The following is a 16,607-nucleotide window of genomic DNA, read 5'->3' on the forward strand; positions in this document are numbered from 1 at the left end:
TCCCACCCTATTGTTTTGAGCTCATATGACTTCATTTTTGCCTAAGTAACTGCCTCCCTGCACAGTCAGGCTTGGAGGCTCCTCATTACAGATGTTGGACATTTTTTTTTCCTGCCACTTTCTATCTTACATTAATTTAATTTAATTTTTTTTTAAATTAAAGTTTATTGGGGTGACAATTGTTAGTAAAGTTACATAGATTTCAGGTGTACAATTCTGTATTACATTTATACTGTGGTTTGTCTCACTTCTCGTTAAGCAGTAAATATTCTTTCCATATTCTATACACTGCTTTATAAGATATTTGTCTTATTGTAGTTTATAATGTGCATCATATATTACTTTTCTTGAAATACAATTCTTTTTTTTCTTTTTCTTTTCAAATTTTTTATTTATTGGGGTGACAATTGTTAGTAAATTACATAGATTTCAGGTGTACAATTCTGTATTACATCATCTATAAATCCCATTGTGTGTTCACCACCCAGAGTCAGTTCTCCTTCTATCACCATATATTTGATCCCCTTTACCCTCATCTCCTACCCCCCACCCCCCACCCCCCTTACCCTCTGGTAACCACTAAACTATTGTCTGTGTCTATGAGTTTCTGTTTCTCATGTGTTTGCCTTGTTCTTTTGTTGTTTTTGGTTTATATACCACATATCAGTGAAATCATATGGTTCTCTGCTTTATCTGTCTGACTTATTTCGCTCAGCATTATAATCTCAAGATCCATCCATGTTGTCACAAATGTTCCTATTTTATCTTTTCTTACCGCCGAATAGTATTCCATTGTGTATATGTACCACAACTTCTGTATCCATTCATCTACCGAAGGACATTTTGGTTGTTTCCATGTCTTGGCCACCGTAAATAAAGCTGCAATGAACACTGGAGCACACGTGTCTTTATGGATAAATGTTTTCAGATTTTTTGGGTAGCTACCTAGGAGAGGGATAGCTGGGTCATATGGTAATTCTATTCATATGTTTTTTTGGGGGGTGGAAGGGGAACAGGACTTTATTGGGGAACAGTGCGTACTTCCAGGACTTCTTTTTTCCAAGTCAAGTTGTCCTTTCAATCTTAGTTGTGGAGGATGCCATTCAGCTTCAAGTTGTTGTCCTTTCAGTGTTAGTTGTGGAGGGCACAGCTCAGCTCCAGATCCAGTTGCCATTGCTAGTTGCAGGGGGCGCTGCCCACCATCCTTTGCAGGAGTCAAACCGGCAACCTTGTGGTTGAGAGGACGCGCTCCAACCAACTGAGCCATCCGGGAGCTCAGCGGCAGCTCAGCTCAAGGTGCCGTGTTCAATCTTAGTTGCAGGGGGCGCTGCCCACCATCCCTTGCGGGAGTCGAGGAATTGAACTGGCAACCTTGTGGTTGAGAGCCGGCACTCCAACCAACAACTGAGCCATTCGGAAGGCAGCTCAGCTTAAGGTGCCGTGTATAATCTTAGTTGCAGGGGGCAGAGCCCACCATCCCTGCGGGACTCGAGAAATTGAACTGGCAACCTTGTGGTTGAGAGCCCACTGGCCCATGTGGGAATCAAACCAGCAGCCTTTGGAGTTAGGAGCATGGAGCTCTAACCGCCTGAGCCACCGGGCCGGCCCTATTCGTAACTTTTTGAGGAACCTCCACACTGCCTTCCATAATGGCTGCACCAGTCTGCATTCCCACCAACAGTGTAAGAGGGTTCCTTTTTCTCCACAGCCTCTCCAACACTGGTTACTCTTTGTGTTCTTGATGATAGCCATTCTGATTGGGGTGAGGTGATATCTCATTGTGGTTTTTATTTGCATTTCTCTGATGATTAGTGATGTTGAGCATTTTTTCATGTCTATTTGCCATTTGTATGTCCTCTTTGGAGAAATGTCTTTTCAGGTCCTCTGCCCATTTTTCAATTGGGTTGTTTGTTTTTTTGTTGTTGAGTTGCATGAGTTCCTTGTATATATTGGATATTAGACCCTTATCGGAGGCACTGTTTGCAAAAATCTTCTCCCATTCAGTTGGTGGTCTCTTTATTTTGTCAATGGTTTCTTTTGCTGTGCAGAAGCTTTTAAGTTTCATATAGTCCCATTCGTTTCTTTTAGCTTTTACTTCCACTGCCTTTGGAGTCAAAGTCATAAAATGCTCTTTGAACCCATGGTCCATAAGTTTAGTACCTATGTTTTCTTCTATGCAGTTTATTGTGTCAGGTCTTATGCTTAAGTCTTTGATCCATTTTGAATTAATTTTGGTACATGGTGACAGATAGCAGTCTAGTTTCATTCTCCTGCATGTGGCTTTCCAATTCTCCCAGCACCATTTATTGAAGAGGCTGTCTTCCCTCCATTGCATGTTTTTAGCTTCTTTGTCAAAACTTATCTGTGCATATTTATGTGGTTTTATCTCTGGGTTCTCAATTCTATTCCATTGGTCTATGTGTCTGTTTTTCTGCCAATACCATGCTGTTTTGATTATTGTAGCCCTGTAGTACAAGCCAAAGTCAGAAAGTGTGATACCTCCATTATTGTTCTTTTTTCTTAAGATTGCTTTGGCTATTCGGGGTCTTTTGTGGTTCCAAACAAATCTGATGATTTTTTGTTCTATTTCTTTAAAAAGTGCCATTGGGATTTTGATGGGGATTGCATTGAATCTGTATATTGCTTTGGGTAATATGGCCATTTTAACTATGTTGATTCTTCCAATCCATGAGCACGGAATGTCTTTCCATTTCTTTGTGTCTTCTTCAATTTCTTTCAAAAATGTCTTATAGTTTTCAGCATATAGGTCTTTCACGTCCTTGGTTAAGTTTATTCCTAGGTATTTAATTCTTTTTGCTGCAATTGCAAAAGGAATTGTTTTTTGTATTTCTTTTTCTGAGATTTCATTGTTGGTATATAGGAAGGCAATGGACTTTTGTGCGTTGATTTTGTAGCCGGCAACTTTACTGTATTCGTTGATTGTTTCTAATAGCTTTTTGGTGGAGTCTTTAGGGTTTTCTATATATAGCATCATGTCATCTGCAAAGAGTGACAATTTAACTTCTTCATTCCCAATTTGGATGCCTTTTATTTCTTTCTCTTGCCTGATTGCTCTGGCAAGGACTTCCAACACTATCTTGAAAAGCAAAGTTGATAGGGGACAGCCCTGTCCTGCTCCTGAACATAGAGCAAAGGGCTTCAGTTTTTCTCCATTAATTATGAGATTAGCAGAGGGCTTGTCATATATGGCCTTTATTATGTTAAGGTATTTTCCTTCTATACCCATTTTATTAAGTGTTTTAATCATAAATGTATGTTGTATCTTGTCAAATGCTTTTTCTGCATCAATTGATATAATCATATGATTTTTGTCCTTTATTTTGTTTATGTGATGTATCACATTGATGGATTTGCGTATGTTGAACCATCCTTGTGCCCCGGGGATGAACCCCACTTGGTCGTGATGAATAATCTTTTTAATGCATTGTTGTATTCGATTTGCTAGAATTTTATTTAGGATTTTTGCATCGGTATTCATCAGAGATATTGGTCTGTAGTTTTCTTTTTTTGTGCTGTCCTTACCTGGTTTTGGTATCAGGGTAATGTTGGCCTCATAAAATGAGTTAGGGAGTACTGTCTCTTCTTCAATTTTTTGGAAGAGTTTGAGCAGGATTGGTATTAGATCCTCTTTGAAGGTTTGGTAGAATTCACTAGTGAAGCCATCTGGTCCCGGACTTTGGCTTTTGGGAAGGTTTTGGATGACTGATTCAATTTCGTTACTGGTGATCGGTCTGTTTAGATTTTCCAGTTCTTCATGGTTCAGCCTTGGAAGGCTATATGTTTCTAAGAACTTGTCCATTTCCATCTTTGTCTCTTGTTATCTTTTTCACCTTGAAGTCTGTTTCATCTGATATCATTATGGCTACACCTGATTTTCTCTGGGTACCATTTGCTTGGAGTGTCAATTTCCACCCTTTCACTTTGAGTCTATGCTTGTCCTTGTAGCTGAGATGTGTCTCTTGGAGACAGCATATGGTTGGGTTTAGTTTTTTGATCCAATCTGCTACTCTGTGCCTTTTTATTGGTGAGTTCAGTCCATTTACATTTAGGGTGATTATTGGTATGTGAGGATTTCCTGTCATTCTATCTTTAGTTTTCTGGTAAAGCTGTGTCTCCATTGTTTCTTTGCCTTTTTGTTGTTGTCTATTATTTCTGTGTGGTGGTATTCTATGATGTTTCCCTCTGTTTCTTCTTTTATTTCAGTATATATTTCAGTTCTGGATTTTTTTTGAGTGGTTACCTTTAAGTTTATGGAAAAGAAAGTATGATATTTAGAGTATTCCATTTTCTTCAGCATGCTTACTTTCTCCATTCCCATATTCCGGTTCAGGCCTATACTCTCCCCCTTTTTGAGTTTTGGTTGCCACAAATTGTCCCTGTTGATGGTGGTGGAATAGCCTCCTTTAGTATTTCTTGTAGTGCAGGTTGTGTATTAGAAAATCCCCTCAGGTTCTGTATGTCTGGAAAGGTCTTTATTCCTCCTTCATATCTAAAGGATATCTTTGCTGGATATATTATTCTTGGCTCATGGTTTCTCTCTTTCAATAGTTTGAATATTTGGTTCCACTCCCTCCTGGCTTGTAGAGTTTCTGCTGAAAAGGCTGATGATAATCTAATGGGCTTTCCTTTGTAAGTTACCGTCTTCTTTTCCCTGGCTGCCTTGAGGATTCTTTCTTTGTCGTTGATTTTAGACAGCTTCAATACAATGTGCCTTGGAGAAGGCCTGTTGGGATTGAGGTAACTAGGTGTTCTATTTGCTTCTTGGATTCGAGGATCCTGTTCTGTCCACAAGTTTGGGAAGCTCTCATCAACAATTTGTTTGAATATATTCTCTGTTCCCTTCTCTCTCTCTTCTCCTTCTGGTATGCCCATTATTCTTATATTGCTCTTTCTGATGGAGTCAGAAAGTTCTTGTAGAGTTCTTTCATTTCTTTTAATTCTCAAGTCGCTTTCTTCTTCCATCTGTGTCATTTCCAGGTTTCTATCTTCGATGTCACTGATTCTTTGCTCCATCTGTCAACTCTACTACCTAAGCTGGTTATTTCATTCTTAATTTCTTCTATTGAGTTCTTAATCTCCAGAAATTCTATTTGGTTCTTTTTTAAAATTTCAATCTCTTTCGTAAAATGCTCATGCTGTTCTTTGATTGAGTTTCTGAGTTCATTTAACTGCCTATCTGTGTTTTCTTGCATCTCGTTGAGTTTTTTCAGAACTGCAATCTTGAATTCTCTGACATTTAAGTCACATATTTCTGTATCTTTAAGTGCCTTCTCTGGAGATTTTTCACTTTCTTTCTGAGCTTCTTGCTGCCTTGGTTATTCATGGCGATTACTGGTTTACTATTTCTCTTCCTAGACATCTACAGGAGTGACTTCTGCAACAGGTTGATAGGAAGAAGTCTTTCTTTTGTTTGCCAGTACTTGTTGGTAGAATGTTTTATTATTTCTCCAACTGCAACTTATTTTTCTTCTCCCACACGGTAGTGCTATGTTTTCTCTGCACTATTCCAACTTCTCACACAATGGGGGGATTCCCTGTGAGACGGGCTTCTCCTCTGTTAATAGTTCGTCTAGGTCACAGGGCGCAGTGTCCCGGTGGGTATGCGGAGAGCTTTTGATGTTCCAAAGCTGTTCCAGCTCCTGATTCAGAGCCCGTATGTTTCAGCAGTTCTGTTTACTCCTGCAGGGATCCATCCAGATAGGTTGGGTCAGGGGCGGGGTGAGTTGTGAGAGGTGGCCCAGAGCAACGGCGGCGACCACTACCACAGCCGGTCCTGCTTCCACAGCTCCCTCCCCTTTGCCGGAACTATTTGGGCTGTGAATTTGTGTCTGCGGTCTACAGTTCTCAAAATAGCAAATATTCTGTTCTTTTGATCTGACACTGCTACTCTTTCGCTTCTAGCACCTGGCAGGTGGGGGCGGGGCGAGCTCTGGGAGGGGAGGGAGGGGGCGGCTAGTCTCAATGCCTAAGCCTTCTGTTCTCTGCTTGGCAGTGAGGGCTTAAACCACCTTTTTCAGCCGCCCTCTTCCCTCAGTCTTTTCTCCGAGGTCTCTGCCGTGAGCGTTGGGTTCAGCCGTGTTATATGCTGTCCCCTCAGCCCTGTGGGCCATAAGCGGAGCCCTAGCAGCCCGAGTTCTCCCCTCTCCCGCAGCTGCGGTAGTTCCGGGAAGCAGCGAGCTCGGCGCACTGAGCTGGGTCTGCGTCCTGCGCCCGCGCGGCTCCGTCTCCGCGCGCTTCTCCCTTCCCTCCTCTGCCACTCGCGCGATTCTCCCACCTGTAGGTGATTTCAGTCGGTAGTGGGCCTGTTCGTCTTGCCTGTCTGCTGTGCAGGGAGTTCTTTGTGGAGTTTTTGTTGTTCGATTCTTTGTAAATTCCAGGGGAGCTTTACAGAGGCTCACCTCACGCCGACATTTTTCTGGAAATCCTCTCACCACATATTTTTTTATTCAGAGTGAGCCATCGTCCACACCTGTCACTCAACTGAGACCCCACTGAGGCAGAATCTCCAGCAGCTACTTGTCCTCATCTCTGCACTGGTCGCCATGGTTGGTTCCTGCTTCTCCCTGAAATTCTCTCCTTTCCGGATGCCGCACCAGCTGAATTCTCCTGATCTGTCCCCTTCCCTAGGCCGCTCTTCTGGTTCCAGGCACCCCCTGCCCAACACGAACAGGCACAGTAAGGCCATACTGATCTCTCTCTCTCTCTCTCTCTCTCTCTCTCTCTCTCTCTCTCTCTGTCTGTCTCCATTTTTTAAAACTCTTTTTTAGCTGCTTGCGGTGGTTTTAGATGTTACTTCCATTCAAGTGGCTTCTGTACTGAATCACCTTCTCAGACATATTTCATTAAACTTCATCTCCATGTTGCGAGCGCCTGTAAGGCAGTCACCACACTTCAGTCTCTTTCTGAAAGCCAAGGGGACATTAACCCCTCGGCAGGGCCCCACGTCCCTGTGTGGTACTCGTGACGTGAGTGGGGAACAAAGTCCCGGCACACAGGTTCACATAGCGTGAGTAACACAGCTTCATTTGGGAGCCGATGTCCCTCCAGAGGCCAATGCTCTGCTAAGCACAGAAGGTTATACAGAATAGAACAGAATTTAATAACTAAGGAACCCAGTCCCAGAGTCAATTGAGGTGGAGAAGGCCCCTGGTTCGGGGGAGACAACTGGGCCCACGACAGTCTGAGGGGAGCTGGTCTTGCAGGGAAGAGCTTTGGAGAGGCCCGGCGTATCCCAGCTTGCACCTCGCAGAGGACTCTGTCGGATAGTGTCTCGCTCAGAGCCTCACGGAGGGTCCTAGCCGAGCGCCCAGTCAGACCACTCACAGCATTGCTCTGCAGTTCTGCTTTTGTCCTCTTTTCCTTGGACTTGTTTACTTCTTAGGTGATAACCAGAGCTTGTTTCCAGGAGTTTTTTATCTCTTAGGTGATAACCAGAACTTGTTTCCAGGAGTTTTTACCTCTTAGGCGACAACCAGAAGTTGCTTGGCTAATGTGTTTATCACCCAATTTTGCTATGGTCAGTTTCACACAAAAACATGTTTTTCACTTCACTCTTATCCATCTCAAACATGTGGCCATAGTCCTGTCCCTACTAGGAAACAACTGGTTTTGCAAACCTCAATCCAACATAAGCCTTTGCTGTATTTTAAATCTTCCTCCTGAACGTACTTCCACTTGGGGGCCTGTCTCAGTCCTACTTCCTGTCTTTCCCATAACTTTAGCTCACGAATCTCTGATCTACGTATGGGCTGCTCACTGAGACATGGAGTGACCAGCGCATCCACCCTGTTCTCTGTCCTTGTGTCCTTTGTGTCACCAGAGCCACCCATGGGGTGTCCTCCACGGTGCTCTGTACAGGAGGTTCCATCGAGATGTCCTGTGTCATGAGGCTTCTGCATTGTTAGAAAATCACACAGGTCAGCAGCCAGCTGTGCCCCCACCTGACACAGGCCTGTCTTGCAATAGTGACTGTGTCACCATGAATCATATGTTTCCATGACATGTGGCCTCAGCAGGGCCACCCTCAGACCCAGTGAGTGTAACCTGTCCTGGGGTGTCCACAAGTGGACACACATGTTAGATGAATTAGATGACATGGGGACACGTGAATGCCCATGTGTATACTGGACCTCCTTCTGTGACGGGTACTGTGGGCAGAGCTGGGAGTGTGAGCAGAGCTCCAGCCCCATGGAGCTCAGGGTCTAGGACAGAGTGAGTGAGAATTAGGACAGGAGGTGACAGAAGGTGATGTTGGGGTGAGTTTCAGCCTCCACCTGAAATATGAAGACAGTAGGTTAATGTTGAAATGTAGGGAGGACGGAGGATCCTGGGTAAACAGTCCTGGAGGCTGATCCCCTGTGGGGCCATGTGTACCTGTGGGAAGGACGTGCCATGTGGAGACACTGTGGGCGTGTGGGGGGCAGAGAGCCTGAGCTCAGCACACAGGGGCCTGGAATGTTCTGGGGTCTATATTTGTGGGAAATGTTTCCCTACCACAGGGGAGATGATTGCGTTCAGGATGGGTTCTCTATGACAAAACTAGGATGCTTGGGAATTTGGTGAAGTAAAGGTCCCCAGGGACTGGTGACATGTCATTGTAAACACTGTTTCTACTGTGTTGGCTGCTAGAATAGAAGACATTAGAGTCAGAAATGTGATTCAAGACTTGTCCCTGGGGCAGCTGAGAAATTTCAGAGGAAATACATGTTTCTAAAGGGAGTCCCTTCCCCCCACTAGGTCTCCACCTGCTCCTGGGGCTGGTCCCTGTGCTGGGTGTGTCCTGAGCTCCCCCTGGTGTCCTGAGCGCCCCATGCAGCCTAGCTCCCCCTCTCCCCCCACCCCCCGCCGTCCTCTGCAGGGAGGTTTGTGTCTGGGCTCACACTGACTTCCCCTCACTGTGTCTTTCGCACAGTAATACACGGCCGTGTCTTCGGCTCTCAGGCTGGTCATTTGCAGATACAGCGTGTTCTTGGCGTTGTCTCTGGAGATGGTGAATCGGCCCTTCACGGAGTCGGCGTAGTATTTCTGACTTCCATCATACCATATAATTGCCACCCACTCCAACCCCTTCCCTGGAGCCTGGCGGACCCAGTGCATGCCATAGCTACTGAAGGTAAATCCAGAGGCCGCACAGGAGAGGCGCAGAGACCCCCCAGGCTGCACCAAGCCTCCCCCAGACTCCACCAGCTGCACCTCACACTGGACACCTGCAAACACAGAGACGTCCTGGTCAGAAACTGTCACACATCCACTGTTTCTCTCACTCATATTCTCTCACATACTCAGAGTCTCCTGTTCTCCATAAATTACCTCCTAAAACAGCAACAAGGAAAACCCAGCTGAGCCCAAACTCCATGGTGTGTCGTCTGTGCTCAGTCCTGATCACGGAATGGGGACACCTGGGGATCCCGGGGCTGGGGCTCCTGTCCCACAGCTGCAGGGTCAGGGCTGGGCTGGTTTTCATCAGCAGAGGGGCCCCTATTTGCATGCCCTCCTTCCATATAGGGAGCTCGGGGTTGGACACCTATACAAGGCGGGGCCTCAGTGCAGGCGTGAGTGTCCTGGTTAGTTGGTGGGCACGTGAGAGTTCAGGAAAACATGATTTCTTACACGTGATGGTGCTGGAGTGAGTGCTCAGCACCCATTACCTCATTTCATTTGTATGTGAGCACCCAGAACAAGTGACCGAGGTATCAATCCACCTTCATGTTGCAGAGGTAAAGCTACACACAGCAGCCCAGAGGAGCCGTGTGACGTGTCCAAGAGCACATATCATCTGAGAGGGAGCCCTGTACCCTCCCCATGGACCCCACTGCTCCCCCATCACACTCCAGGGCAGGGATGGACATGCCAGGTGAGGTTCCAGAACCTCTTTCCTATAATGGGAACATGTGTGATTTTCTGCATTGTAGCAGTTACCTAAGAATGTGGAGAATCGGGGTTCATGCACATTAACTTCATAAGTGTGACATTTTGCACATTGTTGTCTGCTGCATATAGGTCTTTCCTCACCAATTGTCTATTTGTTTACTTGTAGTAGCTTTAATGATGCATATTTGACCACAGTAAATGGCCCAGATCAGCGTGATGCAGGTATTACCTGAATCTATAGGCATTTTATTGGACCTGGAAACAGGAGCACGAGTAGGAACAGCCCCACCCATTGTCCTCTAACTGGGTCATTCCCAGTGTCCCACCTGAGGGACTTGTGGTGATGCCCAGCTCAGGGGGCTTCTCGTGCAGGAGACTAGGAGGCACGGAAACAGCCACCATGGCAGGGACAAGGGACCCTGTCAGTAGTGTGGGGCTGTGACTTCACAGTGGGGAACGAATATGTTTGACTCTTAGTGAACAAAGAAGGGTATATTTGGAACTGCTCAGTTTTGATGACATACGGACAAGTGCCATCTCAATATATAATTGAGTGACTGATAACTAAATCTACTGGTGTGTGGACATAGCAGTGGGAAGATGTAAATGTATATTGTACCTAGTGAAATGTCCACAGGCATGTTCCTTGAAGCAGAAAAACAAAATAACCCCTTAATTCTCCTCTGACTGAAAATCCACCAGGATCCCCAGTCTGTCTATATTATAAGTTAGATCCCTAATTGTATTCTAAGTCAATATCAATTCTGAAAACGTCATGGTGTGTCCTCACCCGTCTGCAGCATCCCCACACCACGTCACTGCCCTGAGGAAACAGCCCCCTGGGTCTCCACCAGGACACTGAGGAGGAGGACACCTGCCCTCACCTCCCATCACCGTCAGTCCCAGACCTCAGTGTTTGCCTCCTGAGCTGCACATGCTGAGCTATACGGGCAGCTGGACAGCAGTGAGGGGTGGATGTGCTCCTCTTCCTGGGAGATGATCCTGGGGTCTGGGGACACATGTGCCCCTGGGAAAGGGGCCCCGGGCTGCACATCCTGTGAGAGTGCACTCGGTGTACACGTGGTGGTGGTGCCCTCGGCCCTGGGTACCTCTGGCTTCCTGACCTTCAAGGGGACCAAGGAGACGGACGTGTTGACAAGATGCTTTTCTATCCCTGGGACTTGGAGATGCTGAGAAGTGAGAGAGAGTCATGGAGCTGATGGAGAGGCTGAGAAGTGAGAGAGAGTCATGGAGCTGATGGAGAGGCTGTGGGTTTTCAGTAACCACAAGGGCCATTTACACAGAGTCTCTCTGCCTAGACTGTCATGAAAGAGCTTCAACAAGTTAATATAATAGAATAATTGGTGAAGTCAATTAGGAACACCCGACATCAGGAGGAATGCTGTTAGTTAAGGTTGATTATTCATCTATGACATAGAAGTCACTGCTGTCCCACACTCATGGCTGTTACATGATTATAGGAGAGGAAGTCATCACAGTGCCTGGTCCTTGGGAACTGTGCACATCACCATGACGACAGCGTATTCTAAATAGGAAAGTACAGTACGGGGGATACAGTCAGCAGGATTGTGACGACTGTGTAGTGTCAGATGGGCAGTCGCTTATTGGGGTTCCCTCCATAATTTATATAAATGTCTAACCTCCATAATTTATATAAATGTCTAACCACTGTGCTGTACACATGAGACTGATATAAAACAGTATTGACGTCAACTATAATTTGAAATTTAGTCACGTAGATGTGTAGTGCAGCATGTGGAATCTAGTCAACAAAGTTCTAATAAGAAAAGTAAAGGGGGGACACTTCTGCATTTCCAGAACGTTTAGAAAACAGTTTCTGCTGCGTGAATGTCAGGAGGAGGTTTAAGGAGCACGGAGACCAAACCCTGACAGGAGAGCAGCCCTCAGCCAACTCCTCCCGGGACGTGAATTGAGCGCGTCCCGAGCGCCCCCTGGTGGTGCGCGTGCGCCTTTGTCCCAAAGCCCCTGCAGACAGACTGTGTCCCTTCCCCTGTATCCAGCATCAGTGTGGGACGCTTGGAGCCCTAGTGCTGTGTACCCTCCTGTGCACAGACTTTTTCATTACCTGACCCCTCCATTTCATCTCTTTGGAATGCAAGCGTCCGTAACTCTTACCCTTTGCCTGCCCTGCTGTTGTGTTTTAAGAGACAACTTGTCTTTTAGTGTCACAGACAGAGAGGCTTTTACCCCAGGATAGATCCACCCAAATTATGACCCATAACTGATTCAGAGATTGTATTTGGGACTTTTGAGATGATGGTGCTCATACGTTTCAGACTGGATTTCATGTTTTCATGAATGAGCTTTTGAGGGGCTGTTGGCATGTTGTAGCTGTAATTGGCCTGCGTCCTGGAGGTGACTGTTAGGAAGCTGAGGGAGCACTGAGAAGGTCTGAGTCACGCTTGGACTTTGTGAACGTAACATGGGAAAAGGCCTTTGTCATACTTGGTTCATTTAGGCACCAGGGGAAGCAAAGGTTTTCCTGTGTTATCTGAGTGACTCCTAATTCAACCACAGTGTTCATAGCAGAGGGAGGCAGAGGGAGATTAGATCCAGGAGAAGAAAGCAATGTGACCTCTGATGGAAGGTGACCTCCTCCTGGTGCGACGTTGGAGGAAGAGGACATGGGATGCAAGGAAAGCACCTCTAGCAGCTGGAAAATAAAAATAAACAGCCTTTACTATTCTGTTCCATCTGGGCTGCTATAAAAAGTTCCATATCCTGGTAAATTATGAACAACAAACATTTATTCCCCAGAGCTCTGCAGATGACAATCCAACACCCAGGCCCCACATGGTCACCACTGGTGAGGGCCCTCTGCCTGGTTCACATCCGGTGGCTTCCTGCTGTGTCCTCACAGGGTGGGAGGGACAAGTAAGCTGTCTGGGTCTCATTAGAGAAGCTCTGATTCATTTCCTGAGGGCTGCGCTCTGATGACATACCCCCCCAAGCCCTAACTTGCTTACACAACCCTCCCTGGGGCTTAGGATTTCAACACACAAAATGAGGGAACACACAGTTTTAGACCAAAGCCTCCCCCAGATGCTTTGGGTCATGTGTGGTCCTGCCAACACCTTGGTATCTTCCAGTGAAACTGCCTACATGCTCTGAGCCCCAGTCTGTGAGGGAACCTATGTGAGTAGATCTGAGCCCCGAGTGTGAGGTAATTAGATTCAGTTGTCCTGGGAAAGTAACAGGCTGGACTGAGTCTCACATCATCCAGGGTCTCCCCATGCTGCTCCCTGTTGTGTGAGGACCCCCAGGACTCCCCAGGGACAGGGACACCCGCAGGCTGGGGTCTGAGGAGAGAAGCCTCTTAAGGAACTCACCCCTGCAGGAGAGGCTGAGGGGACGGTGAGCTAATGTAGACTGTACTAGACCTGACACACCTGTCACCCATGATGTTGTCACCACGTGTCATGATGGTCCTCCCAGGTGTCATGTGTGTGGTGCTTGGGCACAGGTGGGAAGTAGAAATTCACACTTCATTCTATACTCACTTTCACCCAAAACATAGTTCTGTTTTTCTGAAACAGGGGAAAGAGAGGGAACTTGCTATGGAGACCATGCCATCCAATCTGCCTCCCACCAAGTGATCCCAGGTGATGCCTGAACTAACCTCCCTCATTCAGAGAACACGGAGGCTCCAGACGCGCCCTCTGCAAGGACAGTGACACATGACAGGTCCTTTCAGGAAAGGCTTTCGCTGGTTCCTCCTTGCAGGATGTTTGGACCCTGGAAACCTCTCCCTGAATGACTGAGGTGCCCCTGAGAGCCTCACTCCTCGTCTCAGGTCCCTGACTCTATGTGAGGAAGTCAGGAGACTCATCGTCCCTGTCGTCTCCTCAGCCCCGCACAGCTGCCCTCTCCTCAGGGTTTCTGACACTCTCAGGATGTGGGTCATTCACTGTGTCCCCTGCACAGTAATACACAGTTGTGTCCTCAGGTCTCAGTCTGCTCAGCTCCATGTAGGCTGTGCTGGTGGACGTGTCCCTGGTCCTAGTGACTCTGCCCTGGAACTTCTGTGCGTAGCTTGTGTAACTATCTGAAGGGTCTATTTCTCCCATCCACTCAAGCCCTTGTCCCGCGGCCTGTCGCACCCAGTGCATATAGTAGTCGGTGAAGGTGTATCCGGAAGCCTTGCAGGACACCTTCACTGAGGCTCCAGGCTTCCTCACCTCAGCTCCAGGCTGCACCAGCTGGACCTCGGAGTGGACACCTGTGGGGAGGAGACAGGAGTGGGTGGAACACCTGTGACTGGCCCAGGTACCCTCATCAGCCAGGGACTGCGGAGCCCCTTACCTGTCGCCACTGCCACCAGGAAGAGGACTGTCCATCTCCAGTCCATGGTGAGGGCTGTGCTGTCAGGACGTTGGTAGGGGAGCGTGTGGCTGTGGGGCGATGCTCTCAGGGCACAGACATGTCCGTATTTAACCCCGCCCACCTGGACTCATTTACATATTCATGAGCAGAGGGTTTCATAGCTGAAGACGTGACCCAACTGAGAGAAGCTCAATGACACAGGACCATGCTCAGTGGGCGTCTGAGGGTCCAAGTCCTAATCCCTGATGGAGGATATGTGTCCCCTGCCAGGTCCCTGAATCTGTGCAGACAGAGCTCCTCCCACTGAGGAACACGCCTCCCCAGGACGTGAGAACCCCTCTTCAAATGACACGGAGACCACCTGAGACCGTTCTGTGCTTTGTTCTGAGTGACTCAATCCTAGGGTCAGTGTTTGTCCCCAAATATTGAAAATTGCAAATTGGTAATACCGTCCTTGTCATTCAGATTGTACCTACGAGGGGCTGCTGACCACCTGCACTGCTGTCAAGGAACAGGGAAGGCCTCCTGCATCCATGCCGCCCACTCTAAATAGACCCAGGTCTTCACCCCAAGACCACTGCAGTCTGTCCCTGCAGGTGACCTGAAACCTGGCACTGCCAGGGCCACTGGGCAGGCCCCAGAGCAGATGGCACCACGATGTGACAGCTTTCCCAAGGTCACAGGTCAGGAGACTTGGCTTTCACTTATTCCTTAAAATAACCGTCATGGACACTCTGTGAAAATGTAGGAAACCATTCTCTTATGAGTTAACATTCCTGCACTTATTAGTCATTGGCTGTGAGGCTGACTAGGGAGTGTTTGTCTCTTTCTGTCCACCTTCATCTCTCCATTTCCACTATGACCTCTTTTTCAATTCTTGCGCTGCTCTTATTAACCGTCTCTTTTTCAACAGGTTGTGCAGACACCAAACACACTTTTATGCCAGTTACCAAACCCTGGTGACATTAACTAACCAATTTGATTGCTGGTTATGTCAACACCTCAATAGTGCAAAAGCAACAGGCTTTGTTCCTGCCGATGTGAACACCTGGTGGACAGGGGACATGCTGGTGACAGACAGGGTGTGGTGTCCATGACAACACAGACATCACTTGGTCTCTTCTGCTGCTGAGTCACTCGGGCCCAGGGGATTCTACACAAGCTCAAGGACTGTACTTACCCAGAGGGGGACACAGGAGAAAAACATCCCCCGAGCATTGGAAGCAGATAAGACAGTGGACATTCCTGGTGACATATTAGGACAACATTACAATCAAAGTCTGTAGTCCACAGGTGACACGTTCAATCCTCCCAAGGAGACTAAGTGACTGTAGCACTACCTTCTGGTCCCAGGTGCCTGGCAGCTCACCAGGTGTTTGGTGGTTCAGCCCCACCCCATGTGACTTGGTTATTGCAGCTGCTCCCAATCAGGTAGCTGCCCGATACCATGTACTGTGTGTGTGTGTGTGTGTGTGTGTGTGTCTGTGTGTGTGTGTGTGTGTGTGTGTGTGTGCACCAAACCTGTGCACTGGCTTGGCCAGGTGACAGGACCCAGCCTTATAGCTGCCACAGGCCGACAACAGGCCCTCTACAGCAGCTATTTCACACCTGTTCTGCTCTCACACACTGACACAGCACGTGGAGGCTGGAGACACTGACATGACTCATGAAATACTTCAGATCCTGAGAACTACAGATTCCGCCGTGACCCTGTCTGTGAGCCAAGGACCTTTATTTTGTGTGTATTATTAAAGTATTAAAGGGACCCCACCCAAACTGTCAGGATGACATGGACTCGGGTATCTGGTCTTTCTGTCCCTCCACACGCCACCCTGAAAGCAGCCACATTACACATTTAGGCCCCTGTGTTCATATGTTGTGCCCCACACACCTGCTAGGTGAGAACGGTAGGACGTCCACCTGCGTATCAAAAGTCCAAGTTCTTTTCAGTGCTGAAGGTCTGATTCCCACTCTTTGGAGACTATGAATTGGAAGAAGTGACCTTAAGTCTCTCCAGGGCAATGGAACGAGAGCTCCCCACCACTGTGCAAACTGCAGGACGTGAACCCCTGAGTCTCTGTGGTGCCTCAGGTACACTGACCACCCAGAGGAGGAGCCTGTGTTGTCAACGATGAAAATGCTGTTTTTCTGTAAAGTGAACGGGACACACGGAAACTCACTCAACCTGTTAAAATGAAGCATTCATACTTTCCATCAGATTAATGACGCAGAGGTGTCATTGGACTGGCCTGTCCCCAGGGACGGGGACTGGTCTGATGGGTTTGCGGAAAGAGCTGCAAAGTGTCCTTTCCTGTTTGTCCATCCTGTTCTGTCTCCTTCTCGCCTTTGCA

General features: G+C 47.4%; 1 pseudogene and 1 gene segment (V, D, J or C); both read right to left on the bottom strand.

The window, feature by feature from the left end:
• Positions 1 to 8,283: 8,283 nt before the first annotated feature.
• On the bottom strand, positions 8,284 to 10,293 carry LOC148758723 (immunoglobulin heavy variable 3-33 pseudogene; annotated as a pseudogene).
• Positions 10,294 to 13,773: 3,480 nt separating this feature from the next.
• Positions 13,774 to 14,281, bottom strand: LOC148758724 (immunoglobulin heavy variable 1-46-like). The segment is given in 2 exon segments: positions 13,774 to 14,152; positions 14,236 to 14,281. Coding segments are annotated over 2 exon segments (420 nt in total).
• Between the last annotated feature and the right edge of the window lie 2,326 nt (positions 14,282 to 16,607).

This window comes from Rhinolophus sinicus, chromosome 3, assembly GCF_057876585.1.
Source record: "Rhinolophus sinicus isolate RSI-liver-muscle chromosome 3, RSI-T2T, whole genome shotgun sequence".
In the NCBI taxonomy this organism is placed as follows: domain Eukaryota; kingdom Metazoa; phylum Chordata; class Mammalia; order Chiroptera; family Rhinolophidae; genus Rhinolophus; species Rhinolophus sinicus.